This window comes from Thermobia domestica, chromosome 3, assembly GCF_964235325.1.
Source record: "Thermobia domestica chromosome 3, izTheDome1.hap1.1, whole genome shotgun sequence".
NCBI lineage: Eukaryota > Metazoa > Arthropoda > Insecta > Zygentoma > Lepismatidae > Thermobia > Thermobia domestica.
The window spans coordinates 82,162,259-82,183,078 of NC_137456.1; the positions used below are offsets into that span (position 1 = coordinate 82,162,259).

At 37.2% G+C, this 20,820-nt stretch overlaps 1 protein-coding gene across 1 annotated transcript in view; it reads right to left on the bottom strand.

Moving 5' to 3' along the window:
- The window catches only part of LOC145680557 (guanylate cyclase 32E), a 966,530-nt gene that overhangs the window by 94,334 nt on the left and 851,376 nt on the right, over positions 1–20,820 (bottom strand). Inside the window, exons 7-9 of the mRNA XM_081751189.1 lie at positions 19,714–19,859; positions 12,839–12,983; positions 2,490–2,580 (exon numbers count right to left, since the gene is read on the bottom strand). Coding sequence (XP_081607315.1) covers positions 2,490–2,580; positions 12,839–12,983; positions 19,714–19,859 — 382 coding nt within the window. The remainder of the gene's footprint in view (positions 1–2,489; positions 2,581–12,838; positions 12,984–19,713; positions 19,860–20,820) is intronic.

Below are 20,820 nucleotides of genomic sequence, written 5' to 3' on the forward strand. Positions count from 1 at the left end.
CCTCCCATCTTTGAAAAAAAAATGTTTTTATGTTAATCGTTACCAGCCTCATATCATGTTAGTTGATAATTTGTATTCTGCTGGGATAGATTATTTATTTATGCATTGTATAAGAAAACTATACAATGTTAAGTAGCACATTGTATCTGTTGTTGTAATGATTGTTCCTGTTGCTTGATTTCTTCTAACAGTGACATATATATATTTCTAACAGTGACACACATGTCTCTAACAGTGACATACATATTCAGAACAGTGACACACATACTCCTAACAATGACATACATACTCCGAACAGTATTCCAATACTTCTAATGGTGACACTCATCCTTCTTACAGTGACACACATATTGTAACAGTGTAAAACATACTTCTTTCAGTGACATATACTTCTAACAGTGACATGTACTCCTAGCACTGACTTGGATGCCTCTAACAGTGTTACACATACTACTTTTAACAGAGATGCACGTAATTTTAACACTGGAACACTTACTCCTTGCAGTGACACATGCTTTTAATAGTGACAGGTACTCATAACAGTGACACACACATATTTCTAACAGTTACAAATATACATCTTACTGTAACGCATACTCCTAATACTAATCCGCATGCGTCTATCAGTGACACACATACTACTAACACTGATGCACATACTTCTAATACTGACACACATATTCCTTACAGTGACACTTCTAACAGTGACACATGCTTTTACCAGTGACAACATACTTCAAACGCTGACAAACATAGTACTTCTAACGGTGACGTAATACTCCTAACAGTGACGTATATAGCCTAATAGTAACACACATACTTCAAACAGTGACAAACCTACTCCTTACAGTAACACATACTTATAATAGTGACGTACCTAGCCTAACAGTGATACACATACCTCTAACAGTAGTACACATACTTCTAGCAGTGACATACGTATTCCTAACTGTAACACAGGAAATCCTATCGGCAACACACATACTCCTAATAGTGACTTACATGTCTAACAATGACGCATATGCTTTATACAGTGGCATACATACCTCTAACGGTGACGTAATACTCCTAACAGTGACACACATACTTCTAATAGTGACGTTCCTACTCCTACCAGTGACTCACATACTCCCGACAGTGACGTACATACTTATAACAGTGACACAAACTCTCCTAACAGTGACCCACATACTTCAAACAATGACACATACACTTCTAACAGTGACACACTTCATTCCACTGTTTCATTCATCTCTCATAATCGCCGTCTCTTTTAGCCTAGTCGGCAAAACCATGGGGCGTAATAGTCAATATTTCATTTTTCATTTTCACTCAATTCTAAAAATAACAAATACTTCTAACAGTCCCGCAACCAGAGGGGGGCAAGAGGAGTCTGGTCCCTCAAATCTTTTCGTGGCCCCTCCAAACCTCAATAAAAATTCTATTATTAACTCAAAAACCACAATTTAGATATTTGTAAGATAATTTTTGATGACTTGTCCCGCCCTAACATATTCATAGCCCCCAAACCTCTGTTGCTAGTTGCGGGCCTGGTACCGAACACTGCACAAAACTTTCTCGCTCGAATTCATTAAACCAATTCATGATATGCTGCACTTATTACTGAAATATTTCCTTGTGAAATACGAATAAAATTAAATAATGCATCCAAAATATTTCCCCCCGAAGAATACTCACCTTCAAAAGTAAACTACCTCTTGTGGATTTTTTAAAAATGAAATGAAATCTTTGAGTTTTACGTCCCACGATTATGCCGGTTAGGCTAAAGGAAACGGCGATGATGAGTAATGAATGAAATGGTGGAATGAAGAAAGTGGGAGGAAACGGGAGAATCCCGAGGAAATCCACGCACACGGTGTTTGTTCACCACAAAGTTTACTTGACGGAGATTGGGATCGAAGCCGGGACCCCAAGCACCAGGGTGAACGCTTTACCACTGAGCCACTGCGGCCCCTTGTGGATTTTTGATACAAAATAACTTACGTCATACGTAAGTGTTATTAGTGAGATATTTATTTATAAGTTACCAACAAAATTGTATGTGTTGTATTGAAAAAATAAATAAAACCTATTAAGAAACTCGTTCTCAAGAGTAGACTACCCCTTTGCAGATATTTTCATGAAAGGAAGCATTAAAGGCGATTTACGCAGCATTATAGGATTAAATATGAAATATTTATTTATGAAATTTTAACAAAATCGCCTGACCTGTTTTGAAGAAAACCGTCAAAAAAAAATAATAAAAAAAATAATAAAATAAAATAAAACTCACCGCAAGACAAAGCCACGCCTCGCACATTTTTCAGAACAAAGGCTATCTGTTCTCTATTTAAATTAATATATTTGCTTATCCTGTTAGTAACTGAACCACCGTAAGCGTCAGATATTGACATTACTAATATGTAAAATTAACATTGTATACAAAGTATATATAATTAATACTTTTAAAAAATGTTATACGTACGTACATATGCATTTTTCACCACGAAAGCCACAGTGCGGTTCAGCAATTGGAGGTGCTCCGTTTACCCAATCGATTGGCTCTGACAAATGCAAATCCTGGAAAATAGATATGAATATGCAATGTTTAAATTAGGTAAAGAAACCCCCTACCTTGTCAAACTATTGCATGTCAGGCAGATTTGATTTTGCTCATCTCAGAAAATATTCATTAGAAAAACGTAACATACCTATATCAGTATATATTCAGAAAGTTATTGATTATAACTATACTCCGTTATCAGAGCTCTCTGGTTACTGTGAAAACTGAGAATCGCATATTTTTGAGGAAGTCGTTAAGAGAAAACTTCCATCATTAACAGTGGCGGCTCGAGAGGGAAGTCACGTCCTTAATTTTATCACTACAATCTAAGGAAACAAAATTTACAAAGAGAAAGTTTTTTTTTTTTTTTTAATTCCCTTACAAGAATTATTACTTTAGGTATGTACCCTTCTCTTATGTTGAAGAGGAAAAACTAAATTTTAACGACGTGATTTACCTCAAGAGGTACTATTGAAAAGATTCAGTGGAGCTCAACGTTTTATTTTAGCGTAAAATTATCATTTTTAACTTGTTCCGATACCATTGGATTTCGATATATAATTTCTTTTGCACAGGGCCAGGGGGGTTAGAGAGGGCTGTAGATCTGGGTGTAGATCCAGATGGACAAGGGTCACCATTCTGATCAAAATCTCAACTGACTGTTTAAAAAAGAATCATACAAGATACAAACACGTGCACGAAATGATACAAAACGAGCATTAACCAATGGAAAAGGAATTATCTGTAAATTCAATAGTGGTGCAATGACTTATTGCTTTCCGCCAACATTGAGAACGTTTCCGACCTACTTCCGATTGCGTACAAAACGTGAAGATAAGTGTATAAAACAGCACAAAACGATGCAGAAGAAATAATCTCGAAATTCGATTATGGCGGAACAAGTTAATGACGCTGCATAAGATGAGACTGAATTGTTAAAGTGAGATCTGAACTCTGCACACTGAAAAGACACATTTTAGCATCTTAACCACGAAGAGCCATATGGGCCAAATCCCTGTGTATGACATAAATTTACCGAATATTGTAATCGAAATAGATTTTGTCATCACCGAGTTTTAACCGGGGCGTTAGAATCCTAATTTCTCATTTTAACAGATAAAAAGGAGGTTACGCTGGTTCAATCTTGCCGGTTGTCTGAAATTTAACTCTAAATCTGTAGTAGCGTATGTCTACAATTACATTACAAAAGGAAATCGAATAATACAGTAATGTTTCAATCTGGTAGAGCAAAATACGAGTACACAGCGAATATATACACTACAATATAGTCAATTCTATATTTTTTAGTTTAAAACTAGCTTAAATATTTATTTTTTGGACGGGAAAAAAGGTTTATAGTTAGTATTAGAACCTGTTCTCATCTTAGGATACTCATGGGGGATGAACCTGGACTTAAATAGTATTTGGAAGCTTCATTATTCATCTTTTGGGGCCATGGTGGCTCAAGGGTGGAGCGTTTACTTCTGGTGCAAGGGGTCCTTGGTTCGATCCCAGCATGCGCCAAGTGAGCTTTGTAGTGGACAAACATCGTGTGGGTGGGTTTTCTCGGGGTTTTCCTATTTCCTCCAATTTTCTGCATTCCACCATTTCATTCAATCTCATCATCACCGTCTCCTTTAGCCTGATCGACATAACCGTGGGACATAAAATAAAGATTTAATTCCATTATTCATCTCATGCAACCCCGCAAACTATAGATTGGATACTAATATCGACCATTTTTGATTATTCTGTCAACTTCGTTCAGGTATCACCACTCACCTCCCATTCCGATCGGGAATGAATTTGGACTTAAATTACAACAATAGTGTTATTACACCGGGGAACATTAAAAAAAAGTTTTCTGTTGCATGATATTTTTCAGCTGTTTATATATGCGTTTTGTCCACTGATTCGTAACCTGAAATCCGTTTCCCTGTGCATGCTGTGGTTTTCATGCAATTTGAAACTTCTGTATTTTGTAGAGAAGGTATTTTTCATTTGTTTTGATTAAAAATACTCTAACAACAGAGCACATAATCACAATATTGATGAATTTTCTATTCTGTTTTGTGTTTCGGATTACATCATGGCTACCTCAAGGAGACAGAATTTTGTAAATAAACCTGACGCCTTTTGTTATGTATGTGTCTGCTACACACTTCTCCGCCAACACGAAATAAAATTATTTGTTAGATGTGCCTACAGCACGTATTTTCAAGTTTTCCTTGGCGACCAAGACAAAAAATGGACTTTTCATATCGCCTGTCATGTGTGGAAATGCTATGTGGTTAAACAAAAGGAAAGCGAAAGAGTATGCCTTTCGGAGTTCCTTGCGCCAGTGCTTACGGATCGGTTCCAATTGGTCATTTGGTGTATTTGCGAGAACCTAATAATATTAAATTTGTGATTGATTTACTCAAGTACGAGGAGCATAACTGGATCATTTGTGTTGATCTTAAAATGGTCAAATTTCTGCGTGGACAACAAATATGTTTCACGAAATATCCGTGTTATCAATGTATGTGGGACAGTCGAGCGCGAGAGCAGTAATGAACACAAAAAGAATGGCTTATCCGTGACACTTTGAAAGCAAAAATGCCAAACATTGTGGATGAACCAATTGTCAGCCGAGATAGGATCATTTCTCCCCCACTCCACATCAAGCTTGACCTAATGAAACAGGACGTAGAGGCACTAAATACTGATGGTAACTGCTTTTAATATCTAAATTCTATATTTTCTGCTTTGTCTTACGAGATCAAAGCAGGCGTTTTCGATGGACCTCAAATTCGTGTTCTTTTGCATGATGAGAAATTTGTCAAGTAAACAAATTACAAGAAAGGGACATCATGACTGTTTTTCGTGGAAGTTATTAAAAAAAAAAACTTTCTAGACAAGAAAAAGTCGGATAATTATGAAGTGCTGGTTAAGAGAATGTTTTCGGCCTTTTGCGATCTTGGGTGCAAACGTGAGTGTGAAGATTCATTTTCTATACAGTCACCTTGATAAATTTCCTGAGAACCTTGGAGTTTGTAGCGATGAACAGGGAAAGCATTTCCATCAAGACTTGAAGACGATGGAAAAGCGTTATCAAGGACGATGGGACAAACATATTTTGGTAGATTACTGCTGAAGCATCAAACAAGAGTGTCCGTTGGTACTCCGAAAGCGCAAGAGCTTCAAACTCAACTTTTTTGCCTCATAGAAAGTGTTTGCTTTTCATGATTTCATATGCATTTTTTGTATTACTGTGGCCTATACACATGTTATTCTCAAGGAAAAGGCCTTAAATATATTTCTATATTAAAGGTAAGAGTGTGTGTAATACCACAGAGAAATTCCTTCATATTGGAATATAACTAATCTGTAATGCATATTTATGAACCTTAAATGATCAATATCATCATTTTTCTAACACATGTAGTCCTTATGTGGAACAATATGCCATTCTCAGGTAAATGCCTTAAATTTATATTTGTATACTACTATATTGGATTTATATATAATACCACTAAAATGTGGCATAGCTCCAACTCTTAATGTATATTCTTTAGTTTTGAAAGGCTTAATATCACTCTTCTGTAATAGAAGTGGTTTAATATATATTATATATTTAATATGTGTGTGTTAATTTCAGCGTAAACACTTACGTTCATATTCATAGTAGGTGCATATGTAATGCCCGGAAACAACTGTGTTTATTTAGCATATTTCCAATATACGTATATATTGCATATTGTAATGAATTTACACACTTTTCTGAATATATAGATTAATTTTCTTGAGAACGTGTTTGTTTTAGCGCTATTTAGAGCTTATATTAACAGATTTCTTAAAGTGCATTGCTCCAAAATGTGACAAGCTCCAATTCTAAAAAGTATAAAAAGTAAAAGTTGATATTATAGTAAAAAACACAAAACATTAAATTGCAAAAAAATAATAAAATAATAAAATAAAAATAAATAAATAAATAAATAAATAAATAATAGAGCTTACATACAAAAATAAGGTTCATATTTGAAATCAGCAGATCCAAATAAGAATAAACGAGGTGTTGGTATCAATGCAACAAAACAATGTTGTTTCCTAGTGTTATTTATATGAGATACGCCGAAAACTATGGACTGCACACTAACATCTGTCATTTTCCATTATCTTTACATATCAGTCTCCTCACCCCTTGACTCTCCCTTGGCGAGAAAGTACCAGTACTAAAAACTTAAGTTAGGCCAGATAGTACAGTAAAATTAGGCAGAAAAACACCTAAACCTGGGCATCCAAAAAAAACAAAGGTTTGGCTGTTCCAAATTATTTATTACCCTTTACTCTAAGTGTGGTAAAAAGTCTCCGCAGAAATAGTGTCCGGTTTGGGAGAGGGAAGGGGTAGAAGGAAAGAGATTAGAAAATTATTTTTTCTCTTTGTTAAAGGTACAGTTATATTTTTGCTCCGCAGATGTCTCTAAATTACAAAATCTCGAAATTTCCTCCACGTATTGTTATTTTAAAATCAACATGCATAATTATTATTTTATGATTAATGTTTAAAAAATGTAAACGACATTCTTTTGTGTATCTACTTTACCTTTTACGTTTAAAACCTATTTCTGATAATTTACTATGTCTTCCAAACAAAGACACCCTGATGAAGTATAACAAGTGGTATTACCGGTAGTTCTTTCATAACAGTTTTGATTTGCTTTGTGGACGTGAAAACGATATTATTATCATTGTAAGTATGAGTTGTGTATTGCAACCTTGTGATGATAAAGGTGGTGAACTTATTCGGTTAACTCAAAAAGGGAGAGATAGAATAATAGAGTGTAGTGAAATTAAGCAAGGTGGTGTGAAGGAGAAATTCGAAAAGGAAGTAGTGTTGGAAGTGCATAAGGAGTGTCGTAGGCGCTACACTTTAAAGCCCAAGCCCCCCCAACAGTTCCAAATCCTGAGCTTAGACAAACTCCCCGTGCTCCATTTGACTTCAAAACAGTGTTTCTTGTGTGGTCGCCAATGTGTGGACGTATCGAAATGCAGATATCCATACCAAGAAGAATGGAGTGAGGTACAGACAGTTGAGTTGATAAAAGGTATCCGTGAAGACGCAAGGGTATCCGTGAAGAAGAAGAAATTGTGCTTGGGGACGAGAAGTACTTCTCAGACTTAGCAATGTCATTGACCTAGTCCAATGTGATGGTAGGTACCATAGGTTTTGTTTGTCAAGATTCAAGGTGGAAGGCTCAAGTAAACCTGGAAAGCCAGCAACTAGAGGCGGATCAATAGCAGACTCTGAAAGAGCTGCAGCATTTGACAAATTGTCAATATTTAATTGAGAATGATGAATGCCAGTACACGTTGAAGGAATTACAAAAACTGTATAACGATTTGAACCCTAACGTGGAATCATACGATGACAGCCACCTGAAAAGAAAATTGATCGGGCGTTTTGGTTCCAACATACATGTAACAGATCTTCCCGGAAGAAGGGTCGTAATTTGCTTCAGTGGAACAGCATCCAGAATCCTGTCGGACGTCTGGTACCAAAATCGGCAAGTTGTTGAGAAAGATGATGAATTGAGAGTGATCAAAACTGCAGCAGCAATAATTCGACGAACACTGAAATCTCAAGCTTATGATTGTTCTCAGTTTCCAACTCTTGAGCAAATTCAAACGGGAAGTCCAGATCTTATTCCAGAATTACTGAAGACACTGCTTTATGAAATCACTAAGCCTACCAGGATAACAGAAGAAAATTTAAAAAAAAAAAGTACTGAACGGAAAACAATCGCTATTGCTCATTCCATAATTGCAGTATCTCGGCCAAAATTATTTGTGTCCCCTGTTCAATTTGGTACAGCACTGTTCCTTTACAGAAGGTTTGGGTCCAGGCTCTTAATTGACTTACTGGCAAATATGGGGTTCTGTTCTTCTTATAACGAAATATTAAAATTCGAAAGGTCAGTTACCAGTGAGGACAAATTAAACATAAATCAGGGCTATGTTCAGTATGTCTTTGATAATGCTGATTACAATGTACATACTGTGGATGGTCATGCCACTTTTCATTCCATGGGTGGTGTACTGTGTGTGACACCTGAATCTGCACTCAGTGTTGACACCTGTGTACCTCGGAGGAATGTCAGAACAAAAGAAATTGAACACAGTGGGTTAACAGAATTACAGATATACAAACGTCCAGATACATCTGGGCATACACGTATAACTGCTTTCAATTGGAAAGTAATGCAAATTAATCCTTTATCCGCTATTACCACCCACACTTTGAATATGTTTTTGTTGTCTGGTATTTGGCCTAATGGTTCGTGTACCGATAGTAGGCATAGTTGGAGTGGTTGTATGGAAAGGCTGCATGCTGGACAACCGTATGAAACATCACCAGTTTTGGCTCTTCCATTTGTGAATTTAGCACCCTCAAACCCTTCCACTATTTACACCGTTTTCCTTTATGCTGCTCAGGAAGGTGCTAAGCAGGGCCAGGCTTGCACGATGGTTACGTTCGATCAACCATTATATGCCAAGGCTCGGGAAATTGTAGCTGCAGCCCCTCTCAGTAGCCCTCTGATCTCACTATTCATTCGTCTTGGAGAGTTTCACTTTCTCCTTTCTTTTATACGATCAGTAGGTCACATAATGGCTGGAAGTGGTTTGGAAGAGGTGTGGAGTCAAGTATACGCAAAAAACAGCATTCCGCAAATGATGCAGGGGAAAGCATATTCCAGATCTATTCGTGCTTTGTTCCTAACTCAAGAAGCCCTTATAACAGTTTTCCTTGAGACACACGATCCTGATGTTAACAAGGAAGATTTAAAGGCACTCTATTCGCAATTAACTTCTTGGACAATAGGTGCTGATGAGATAGTGAGGTCTACTGCAGTCAAGAATTTAGCAAATACTTTAGATGAGCAGCTGAAGAATTTCAAGGAACATGGTAGAACACAAAAATTGTGGATTCAATTCATAGAAATGGTACATCTTATCAAGATGTTCATAAAAGCAGAGAGAACTGGAATCTTCACTGTGTGCAGCAAATACTGCCTTTTCTCCATGCCACAGGACACTTGAATTATGCGAAATTGGCACATGTGTACTTGCAAGATTGCCTACATCTACTGAGTATATTACCCGAAGAAGAGTTCGACAAATTTATCACCAGAGGGTTCTTCCCCATTCGTCGAAGTAACAAATTTTGGCGCGGTGTTTGGACCGATATGACCATCGAACAAGTGTTAATGCGGGCGATGAAAAGCAGCGGTGGGTTGACTGGTGGCAGAGGAATCACTGCATCAACTATCGCTACATGGGTGAAGTCGATGCCTGCAAGCTCCAGAATCGTAGAGGCAGTTGAGAGATTTGCATCTATTAATTATGCTTCCTCAGAGCCACTCGTAGAGTTACGTGATGCAAACCAGAAGCTAATTGCCAAGCACCTAAAAGTTTTAATAACTTGGTTTCGACTGCACAACCCTTTTACAAAACCTCCTCAGCAGTCTTCTCTCTCTACAGGTGTATTGGATGACTCTACTACAAATTGTGACGAGGCCAGTGATATTGTTCTTTCTGCAATAAAAGAGATCGAAGGGCTGAAATTCAGTGAAATCCATTTAAAAAGAAAGTATACCGTCAAATCGTTAGCAGCCGTGACAAAATCTGTCACTATCCGAAATGACATCACTCACGTCAACCCAAACCAGTTGTTCCATCGCATGGCTTGTAGTGTGATAACAGAAGAACATTTAAGAGAAATATTTAAATATGAACTATGTACATACCCTCCCTCACTGTTCGATGAAACTGGTTTGATGAGGAAAGGAACCAAGTCTTCAATCCTAAAAGTGTTACCAAGTGCAGGAACCAATCCACCTCCTGATGATGAGATGGCACTGAGGGTATCATGTGGTCGATGGAGGGCATCTTCTACATCGTGTTGTTTGGCAACGCCCTGCGACGTTTTAAGTAATATGCCGACAATATAGTGGCTATGTTCTCTCCCATTACGGAAGAGCTACTGTCGTGTTCGATGGTTATAGGGAAGAACTCAACACAAAAGATGAGGAACATCTGCGAAGGTCTCGCTCAGCTAGCAACATAGATGTGAAAGTAGAAGACCACATTCACGTCACCTTTGGACAGAGTGATTTCCTTGCCAACCAGAACAACAAGGAACAATTAATATCCCTTCTGACATTACACTTGAAGGAAAGAGGGTGTCATGTGCTTCAAGCATATGGGGATGCAGACACTTTGATTGTTTCGACAGCAATCGCAGAGGCTCAAAATGGGATGGAGGTGCGAGTAATAGTGATGATACTGATCTGTTGGTTTTGTTAATTACTCTTGCTCCCCCATACTGCAGCTTACGCTTAAAGATGATTGTGCCTGGTAAAGGAAATCAGTCAAATAAAATTTACAATATTCAAGAAATGCAGCATGGAATAGGGGACATGAAGGAAGTTCTGTTGTGTGTTTATGCCTTTACAGGCTGTGACTCTGTGTCCTCAATATATAGGAAAGGTAAGACAGCCCCATTTAAAAAAGTTAAAAATAATGAGGAACTCAGAAAAAAGTTGCTTATTTTTAATTATCCTAATGCACAGGCAGACGATATTGCTGAAGCTGGCCATGATTTTTTTCTATCTTTATATGATTCCCACAAGACACGAAATTTGGATGCTTTACGTCACCAGATATATTTAATGACAGTTGCAAGACAGCTAGTGCAAAGTGAGTTTAAGTTGGCTACTCTACCTCCAACGAAAGCTTCAGCAAGAGAACATTCACTGAGAGTCTACCACCAAGTGCAACAGTGGAATGGATTCAAGAAAAACCCACTAAAATGGGGCTGGAAGGTCAGTGGATATCTGCGTCCAACACCAACAACTCTTGCTGCTGCTCCAGAATGGTTGCTACGCCTCATCTCTTGTTCATGCACAGAAGAGTGTTTAAGCGACTGTGATTGCCGAAGAAGTGCCCTTCAGTGCACAACCATGTGTACTAACTGCGCTGGATATGGATGCAGTCATACAGATTTTGCCACTGATTCTGATGCGGAAGAAGATGTGTTGACAGATGACGAGGATATGCAAGAATTTTCTGAAACATATTCAGATAGTGATGAAAATGATGAAGAGAAATGAAAACTCTCTGTGCTTAATGCGTTAAGGTAATAATTTTCGTTTTAGGTTTCTCTAATTATATATGTTTTTTTTTTTTTTTTTTTTGCTTTCCATACAGTAAACTCTAATTATCCTTGTAATTGGGTGGCGTGGCAAACTTATACCGGACAGTGCGCAAAATGGACAAAGAAGAATACATCTACACGAAATTTCTTTTGGACAATTTAATCGATCATTTGAAAACAGACACATGTTATGTGGAGCTACAATGCATACCTCTTCTTAATGTCAAATTGAATTGAAATTTACAGGTGAATCTCTACAAATAACATTATTACTACCTAAACAGACAAGTTTGTTGATTTGCTTTCTCATAAAAAAGTCCACTGGCTTTGTTTTTAAGTGTTAAAATACCTTTTCCTTTTTGTGATTTTATTTTATTACGTAGATTTTCTTCAGTAAAGAAGATCGCGGATAATCGAGAGTTTACTGTATTTGTTTTATAGGTGTCAAGCATATAGATTAGATGTCAAGGATTGTATATTAAAGTATTACTTATATTATGAATATGCTTTTGATCAACAATATTATCATTTTTCTAAACTAATTTCAACAACTCATACCAAATTCCCGCCCCCTCTCCCCTCCAAAACCCGACAGTCTCTTGGCGGAGACTTTTTACCACATTTAAAGTAAAGTGTAATGAACAATGTGGAACACTCAAACCTTTGTTTTTCGGATGCCCGGGTTCGGAGCTAATTTTACTGTGCTAAGAGTCCACTCATGTACCAAAAAACATTAAAATCGGTCCAGCGAGGTAGGAGAACTTAACCGTCAAAAATCGCCACACTTAATTGTATTTATATACTTAGATAAGCACATTCAAAGTAAGTCGACTGCGCTAGGTTTTTTTTTATTCGCTTCCAGTGTCCGTTAAAGCAAAGTCTTTAACGCCGAGGGATCAGTGAATATTCATTCATTCACATTTAAATTTACATATTCTGGTCAACAAAACTTTCAAATATCTATAATAATATAAACAAAGGGAGCTTGTTCCATTTGATATAAGGTTTTAGTCAAAATTTTCCCTTTCTTTCTTACATTAACGGTTATGTTAAATAAAAGTATTGCATGCGATACTTACAGGAATTTTAGAATTGTTTTCGTTCAAGTAGAAAACTCCAACTGGGTAGAGGCCATAATCGCCGGGACTTGTCCGATGGGGCTTCCAAGCTATGAGTGTATAATTTCCCTCTGCATCTCCGTTCTCGTCCATTTTTACGCTATATCTAAAAAGGAATAATAATAATAACACAAAAATCTAAAGACAAGGAAACATTTTTATTATTCACATAAAAATTTTGACAACACTGTTGTTCTTAATCGATTTGTCTAGTAAATTGTGCAACCCCTTGGACGAAAGAAGTCTGATTTCTACCATTTCGAAGCCACGGGACTGGAGATCACTTTAACACGTTCGCTGCTGAGGACGCCCATCGGCGTCCAGTACTGAATTTGGCATATGCGCCGGACGCCTCTCGGCGCTTGTTCCTGCAGCTGATTCACTTTCCCGCCAGCGCTAGCAATACCTGCACTAGCGCTGGCGGGAAAGTGAATCAGCTGCAGGAACAAACGCCGAGAGGCGTCCGGCGCATATGCCAAATTCAGTACTGGACGCCGATGGGCGTTCTCAGCAGCGAACGTGTTAATAGTTTTGTACGTTTATGTTACAGCTATATATTCCGATTATGTTGATATATGTTGATGAAAATTGTATCACAATGCAAGATAAAATCCAACACTTTTTAGATGTATTAATTTACCACTGGAAGAAACACCTGTAATTTTTTATTTCCATAAAGGAATCGGAAGATTATGCAAACTGCAATACTGTAATAAATATTACATAATAGTTTTAGCACACCTTATCCTTACTTTTTCCTTCATCAACCTGACATGAATTCTTGAGTACGGGGCAGCAGCAGTTGGCTATCTGCTATGGTTTAAAATTCTGTAACCTCATAAAGTTTAAAATTCTGCTACCTCCTAAAATTTCCACTTCTATTATCTCTATAGGTTTGACATTTTGTTGCTTCCTAAGGTTTGAAATTCTGTTACCTCCAAGGATGTTATAAATAGAGGATCTGCCCATATGTATCTTCATCCTATTAAATCGGTGAAGCCAAAAAGCAACGAGCATCGGCACGTCTGATTGGCTACTCTCGTTTCTGCCATTGTCTGATTGGCTACTTTCGTTTCCGCCATGATTGTTAGCTCAAAACATTTTGATCCTATTGGGTGGAGTGAGCAGAGTAAGGGTGGCGAAACTGTGACGTATGGCTTCAACATTTTGTTGTAAGGGCAGATCCTCTATTTTATAAGATCCTTGGTTACCTCCTACGATTTTCAATTCTCTTACCTCTATAAGTTTGAAACTCTGTTATCTCCTAAGCTTTAACATTCTGTTATCTCCTAAGGTTTAAAATTCTGTAAAGACCTATGGTTTGAAATTCAGTTATATCTGTTGCCTCCTGTAGTTTGATTTTTTATATATATAAAAAGTGATTTAGAATACGATATGCTTTCGTATATATTTCGAAAGCCCTAAAATTTGTAATCCAGAAATTAAGGCTAGCTTAAACTTGAAATTGAGATGGGAAATCGAACTCAGATTGATAATCCTATCCCGCAGGACTGTCACTTCGAAACTCTCTCAACATTAGCAGAGATAACCTTCTTTAATTTGTGCGATATTTGCATGTTTTCCTCTTTTCTATCCAAACAAAACATGATTCGCAACAGTTTGTTTCGTTCTCAAGATTGATCGTAGAAACGCGTTCTTCAAATTATGTTTGTAATTGTTTCCCAAGGATGTTATAAAATAGTGGATCTGTCTAGTATATAATAAAAATCATGAAGCCATACGTCACAGTTTCACTACCCCCACTCTGCCCATTCCACTCAATAAGATCGCAATGTTTTGAACCAACATTCATGACGGAGACGAGAGTAACCAATCAGACGTACTGATGTTTGGTTGTTTCTTGACTTCATTGAGTTAATAGGATGAAGGTACTGTACATTTGGGCAGATCCTCTATTTTGTAACACCCTTGTTGTTCCCTTTGAATTAATTATTAGTTACTTTAAATTCTTTTTATTCATTTTCTACTACATTAGAGGCAACAAGTATCTGTAAACAACTTCACATCACAACATTTTTATAATCATAATAACACATAAAAAGGTTTGTAATGACCACAAAATCCTCATAGCTCCAAAATAATAGAAATTAGATTTCCACACAAAAATGGATTTCATGATTCATAAAAATAAATCACTTACACGAAGTATCATCAAAATTTTCGTGCCACAACGTAAACTCCTTATTCATAAACAACGTTACGAAAGTTTCCGGAAATATTGATCTTCAAGCATAGAACTTTACAAACTACTCTGAATATCTTTTCTCTATTTCTTTCCTTAACTCCAGTACTATTTCACGGTTCTTAGCAGAACAGTGTAGAGAGTGGAAAATTGTTTCGATCTCTTTAATTTGTTCTGTGATTCTTAGAAACTTCGATGAAAGTTTTGTTACGTAACACTGACTATCTTCCTTTGGTATAAACAGAATCCAAAAAGACAACACATACACATACATACACACACACACACACACACACACACACACGCACACGATAGAATCGTATCTTGGTAAACAAACGGGAATGATCTTTGTGGAGAGTGCCTAAGGTAGGTAGTTCACCGCTCTCTGGTGGCTCACGTGGTTAATTAAAGTTCTGGTAGGAATGTCACCTAACGCTGGAAGTCAAACCACCGAATAATGAACTAAGCCATGGCCACTCAAGCCTTCCAATTAAGTTTGCTCTTATTTTGTTTGTAGCCGACACTAAATTGGTTGTGTCTAACCATCGTAGGATCTTGTTTACAACTCCTGTGGAGCTATCTGCTGAAAAAGAGATTTTGAAACCATGATTTCTTTCTCTTTTTTGCTTTCTTTTAAACTTTATTTCTGCAGGTATTGGTTGTTATATAACAAAATAATGAAATCTTCTCATATTACATTTGAGCTCAATCAGTGACGGCATTTAGCCAATGCCTTAAGCGCACTAGAATACCGTTTCTCGTGCGATCAGTGAAGTCAAATAGAGCTCTCTCATAGCTATACGGTTAGCCTACGCGCCTTCGGTGCGAGAGGATCAATTCCCGGTGTAAGTCCACGTTTCACAAGCCCCAGTGCTGAAAGCGACACTAATTCAATAAATCCAAACCAATCCTAAATTAACGAAGTCAAGCAGGGTTTGGCCTGATTAGAGTAAACATGGTTGACCGTTCGATGGTGTTGGTATTGTGCGTCCACCCAGTGTCGTGAGGACAATTGAAGAGCTACTTGAAAGAAAGACGTAACAAACTCAGTTCTAGAAATCTTTCATTAACGGTGAGGAGGAGCCAATGTGCTGGTCACACATAACCCCAAAGGCATGAGTGGCAGAACCTGATGGTAAGCTCTGACTCCCTAGTGCTTGTTTTGCCAGAAGTTTAGTTCAGTTTAGTGATGGAATTTCATTGATACTCAATAGATAAAGATAACATACTAGAACTTCCTGGAGCTACAAGTCAGGAAGAGCAATGACCGGTCAGACATCTTTTTCGTCTTTGGGTGTTATGTAACTTAAAGGAGCAGTTCGAGTTAAAAACAAGTTTGGTGCAATAGAAAGAGTAACAAAAAATAAGAGACCCGTATTTTTTTATATCTTGATAGGCCGTCTCGTTCAGCTTCTACAGACATTTGTTTTTGATGAATCGTAAATAGTGACGTCACTGGTGGGATACGTGAGAAACTCAATGTGAGTCAGCAGCCACTCCTTTGTACGCAGCTGATAAACCTTTAATAGTGCATTGGATTTAATAGATTGTGTTTTGGATTTGTTAGCAGTCTTGCTCTGTTGAATTCTTGAGAGAAGTTTTTGTTAGTTGTTTTTCCTATAGCATTAGTATAAAAAACAGTAGAGAGAGAGCAGTAATTACGTTTGTTGTGCGAAACAGTGTTTCTTCCAGACATGTTTTTAGGGTGGCACTGTCTCCCGGAGCTCTGAGAGATTCCCCCGGAGGAGACCAAAATAATACATCTATAATATAATAAATATAATTGTGTAAAAATAATGTGCCTCTTCGAATACTAAGTGTCCCCTTTCCCCACCGGATTTTTTTTTCTGAAAGAAACACTAGTGTGAAGTAGAAAACACGTGTTAGTACAGCGCGTGCTGTGTCTGTGAAGTGAAGTAGAAATGCCTAACACCTGCTGTGTTTTCGGTTGTAATTATTGTGCAATTGAAGCTGAGGACGTAAAGTATCTTTTCTTACGTTTCTAAGTCGTGAGAAATCACCAGATCGATATAAATTATGGCTCAAGAAAATCAATGAGAAAAAAATGTACCAAATAAATCACTCGTGTTCCAAACATCTTTAAGAGCCTGCCTTCGAGAAGTCAAGTTTACTGAAGGAAAAGTTAATGCCAGTGGCGGATCTAGGCTGGGTCCGGGGGCCTAGGCCTCCCAGTTTTTGAGTGACAAATTTGATTTAAGCTATTATTTAGATATTTTTGAAAGTTTTTAGTAAACATGATACACATATCATGGTCTGGGTTCTGACTCTACCCCCCTCCCCCTGAGTTTTTACCGTCTAGATCCACTTCTGGCTAATGCCAGGAGAATTATTTACATGCAAACTGAGAAAGAATGCTGTTCCAAATATATTATTGAAAGGTTTAAAATCCGAGCCATTGAACGAGCACCGATCTATGTCCAGTTACCAACGTACAAATATCGTACAAGACGCAATTGACGGTTGTAGTCAAGACGAGGCATTAGAGGGTAATAGAGACAATGTCACTCATGATTCTGAAGATACTACTTTAGAAATAAGCTATACAATGTGAATTATGGAGTGAAATATACCGGCTTGTAGAAGGAATCAGTGACGATGACTGTTCCTCAAGACATTGATTCATCGTTTAACTTCTCTGTATCATGTGATAATGATGATGAAACGGGTGATTAGAGTTGTTCCGCGGACAGCTATGCGAATAAAAGAAATTTAACCGGTGAAGTGTTTTTCGTATTCTGGCAAACTTTACAGATGTTATTTCATTTTTGCCTCATATGTTGCGCTCCTGTACATACTTTAAAGCACAAAATTATAGGGTCAGCGTTAAAAATTGCAACAAAACGTGAAAATGAACATACTTATGTTTGGGAATCGGAAGAATGATTAAAGAAAACGTACTTAGGTGTTGCAGCAATCTCGTCCGCCATCTATTTACATATTTTTTTCGATTTTTTTTGAAACGCTGAACTCATGCTTTATAGGATACATTTTATAACATTATAAAAACGTTTGTACAGCCCACCATCAGATATCATTTTCTACATGCAGATGACATTTGTAAGTCTTTGAAATCAGTTCTGGAAAAGGAAACTGCACTTAGAACGTGCCACCGCACCTCTCACAAACGAAATGCTTGGCACTGTGTAGTATGTAAGCCTGCTCTCGCTCGTTGCCCACCTATGACGTCATCACAAAATCTTTTTTCCTCTGTTACTCGCTAACGACTGAACGTATCGCGATCAAACAAACACCATTCCTTTTAGAATTTTCAACTTTACAAATGGAAATAAATTGTAAAAAATCCATTTCTAAGTCGAACTGCTCCTTTAAGAAATGGCGCAATCCAGTATTGAAAGCTACATAGTCATAGGCTTTCGTACAGACGAAGCGCAAAGTGCTCACAATCAATATGGTGGAGTGGCAACACAGAAACATGAAAGCTGTACCATTGTGACAGTAGTATATGATGTGTTGCTAACAAAATAATCGTGTTGTGAGACGTCTAATGGACACTAAGTTGGAGGACATGCTGATGCACTGACAATTCCACAACTTAACACTATTTCAACAGGATAGTGCGCCATTGTATTACCATCACAATGCCCTGGTCTACCTCAATAACTTAGCAATGTTCATGAAGCTACAGGAGATCAAGAACTATTGTATTGGCGATCACGATTTCAGGTAATTTATTTTTAAGGACTCCATCAAGGATATTTCATTTTTTACCAATATTTCCTACGGCATTGGTGAACCTCCGCACATACATCAGTGCGGCCGTCGCGGAAATTGATTACCACATGTTAGACAGACTTTGTTAGAAACTTGATAATATATTTTTGATGTGTAACGTTAGTTAATTGTAGATAGAGTTTAGCGTCCCGTTTTAGCACCAAGACTATATAACATGTGGACCTACAATTTAAAATGGAACACGAATCACGGTAATGCAGTGAAATCTGAAGGTTCTTCCCACGGAAATCGAACCCGCGTACACAAAAAATGTGCACGCTAGCCATTACACTAACAACGATAGCTTGACGTGTAATGTGTTACAAGTGAATCACATGTTGAACATTTGCTTACAACATGTTAAGAAAAATGTGTTCAAATTATCTTTAGTTGCATTTAACTAAACTGGAATAATTAATCACTGAAATCGAGATAATCATTTAAGCTTATCATATGCTTACAAAAACAAGTTACTTTTATTATTTTTATAAAAAGAAATTCATAATTACATCTCACATGATCACACTTCACTGTTAATCCTAACTACGTAGATATTCTTTAATGATGTACGTGTAAGCTAACCGACGATGGGTTATTTCTTATTTACCTGTCATGGCTAGCAGGCCTACTAAACCCGTGAAACAGTAAAGAAGCCAGGAAGGATACTTAGTCTTTCCCTTTGTAATTTTAAACTGTATTTAGAGAACTAGAAACAAGAAGGGTTGATATTCAATAAATTACTCGGATTACCCGGACACTCATTTTTGCATGTCAATTACTATTTCTTTGATAGAATATAATGCAATTATAATAAACTTGTTTGGAGATTAACACTAACAAATTAATAATAATATGAAGAAAAATAACTTAGTTTACTTACCCCATTATACTTTGGTAACTCAAGCCTTTCATGTGATTAATAATGGCCGTTCCATTATATGGATCTTCGCCGTTATCAATAACTTTGTTTAAAGCGTACGCATATATCTTAACTGCGTCGTACAAGTAAGCTGCTTCTGGTCTAATCTGTAAAATAAAGGAAAAGAACGTATTTGTTGTAAATTGTTATATTTATATCTTCAGATTAAGGGTCTTCACTACAACGAAATTAAACTACCGCTAATTTTAGTGTTTCTGTAATATCTTCAAAACAAATAAAAATATTCGTAAAGCAGAAACGTAGTGAACTAGATAATACGATTTTGCATGATATCATTATCACAACTCATCTATTTGATTTCGATTTGCAACTGTAGGTAGATTTGGCATTTTTTGCGGGTTCTGTACATAGCGGCATACCAAAAGCATATAGCTGAATTGTAAACGCATCACATGCAAGATCGTATTGTCCAGTACATTACGTTTGTGCTTTTCGAATATTTTTGTTTTGAAGTTATTACAGAAAAACTCTAAAATTAGCGGTAGTTTAATTTCGCCCTAGTGAAGACCCTTAAGAGATAATTATGACTCAATACTCCACTTATGAGTATTAAACCCTAACATGAAAGGTAAATCAGTAACTATTGCATTCTAGTGATAACACGCGGAGAAGTATTCAAGGATCAGAATCGACTAATATTTATAATAGGAATGGTTAGAAACCATTAAAGTTGACCGCACATTGACCAGAGACAGAACAGTCAAGCTGAGGCAGAAGAAGTCAGGAGAGAATGTAAATACAGAGGTCTGAGTGAATTGACCGTGTATTTCAATCATAACGTTATTGAGGCCTTTGTCTGGCACGTCGGCGAGTAAATATGTGATACGAGGCTTTGTTGTGTTGCTCACAGTACTGTACCTGGCTCTACTGTTCGGCCCTGTGGTCAATGTGAGGCTGACCTTATCTTTCTAAACCGGCCCGTAGTTGTAAGAAGTGGAGCGCTGATTCGAAGTTTCCAGTAGAATAGTATATACAAGACATCCCCGAAGAAAGCGAGCTACTATTCGTACTTTTGAAGAGAACTTCCCAAGCGAACAGGAGCATTAA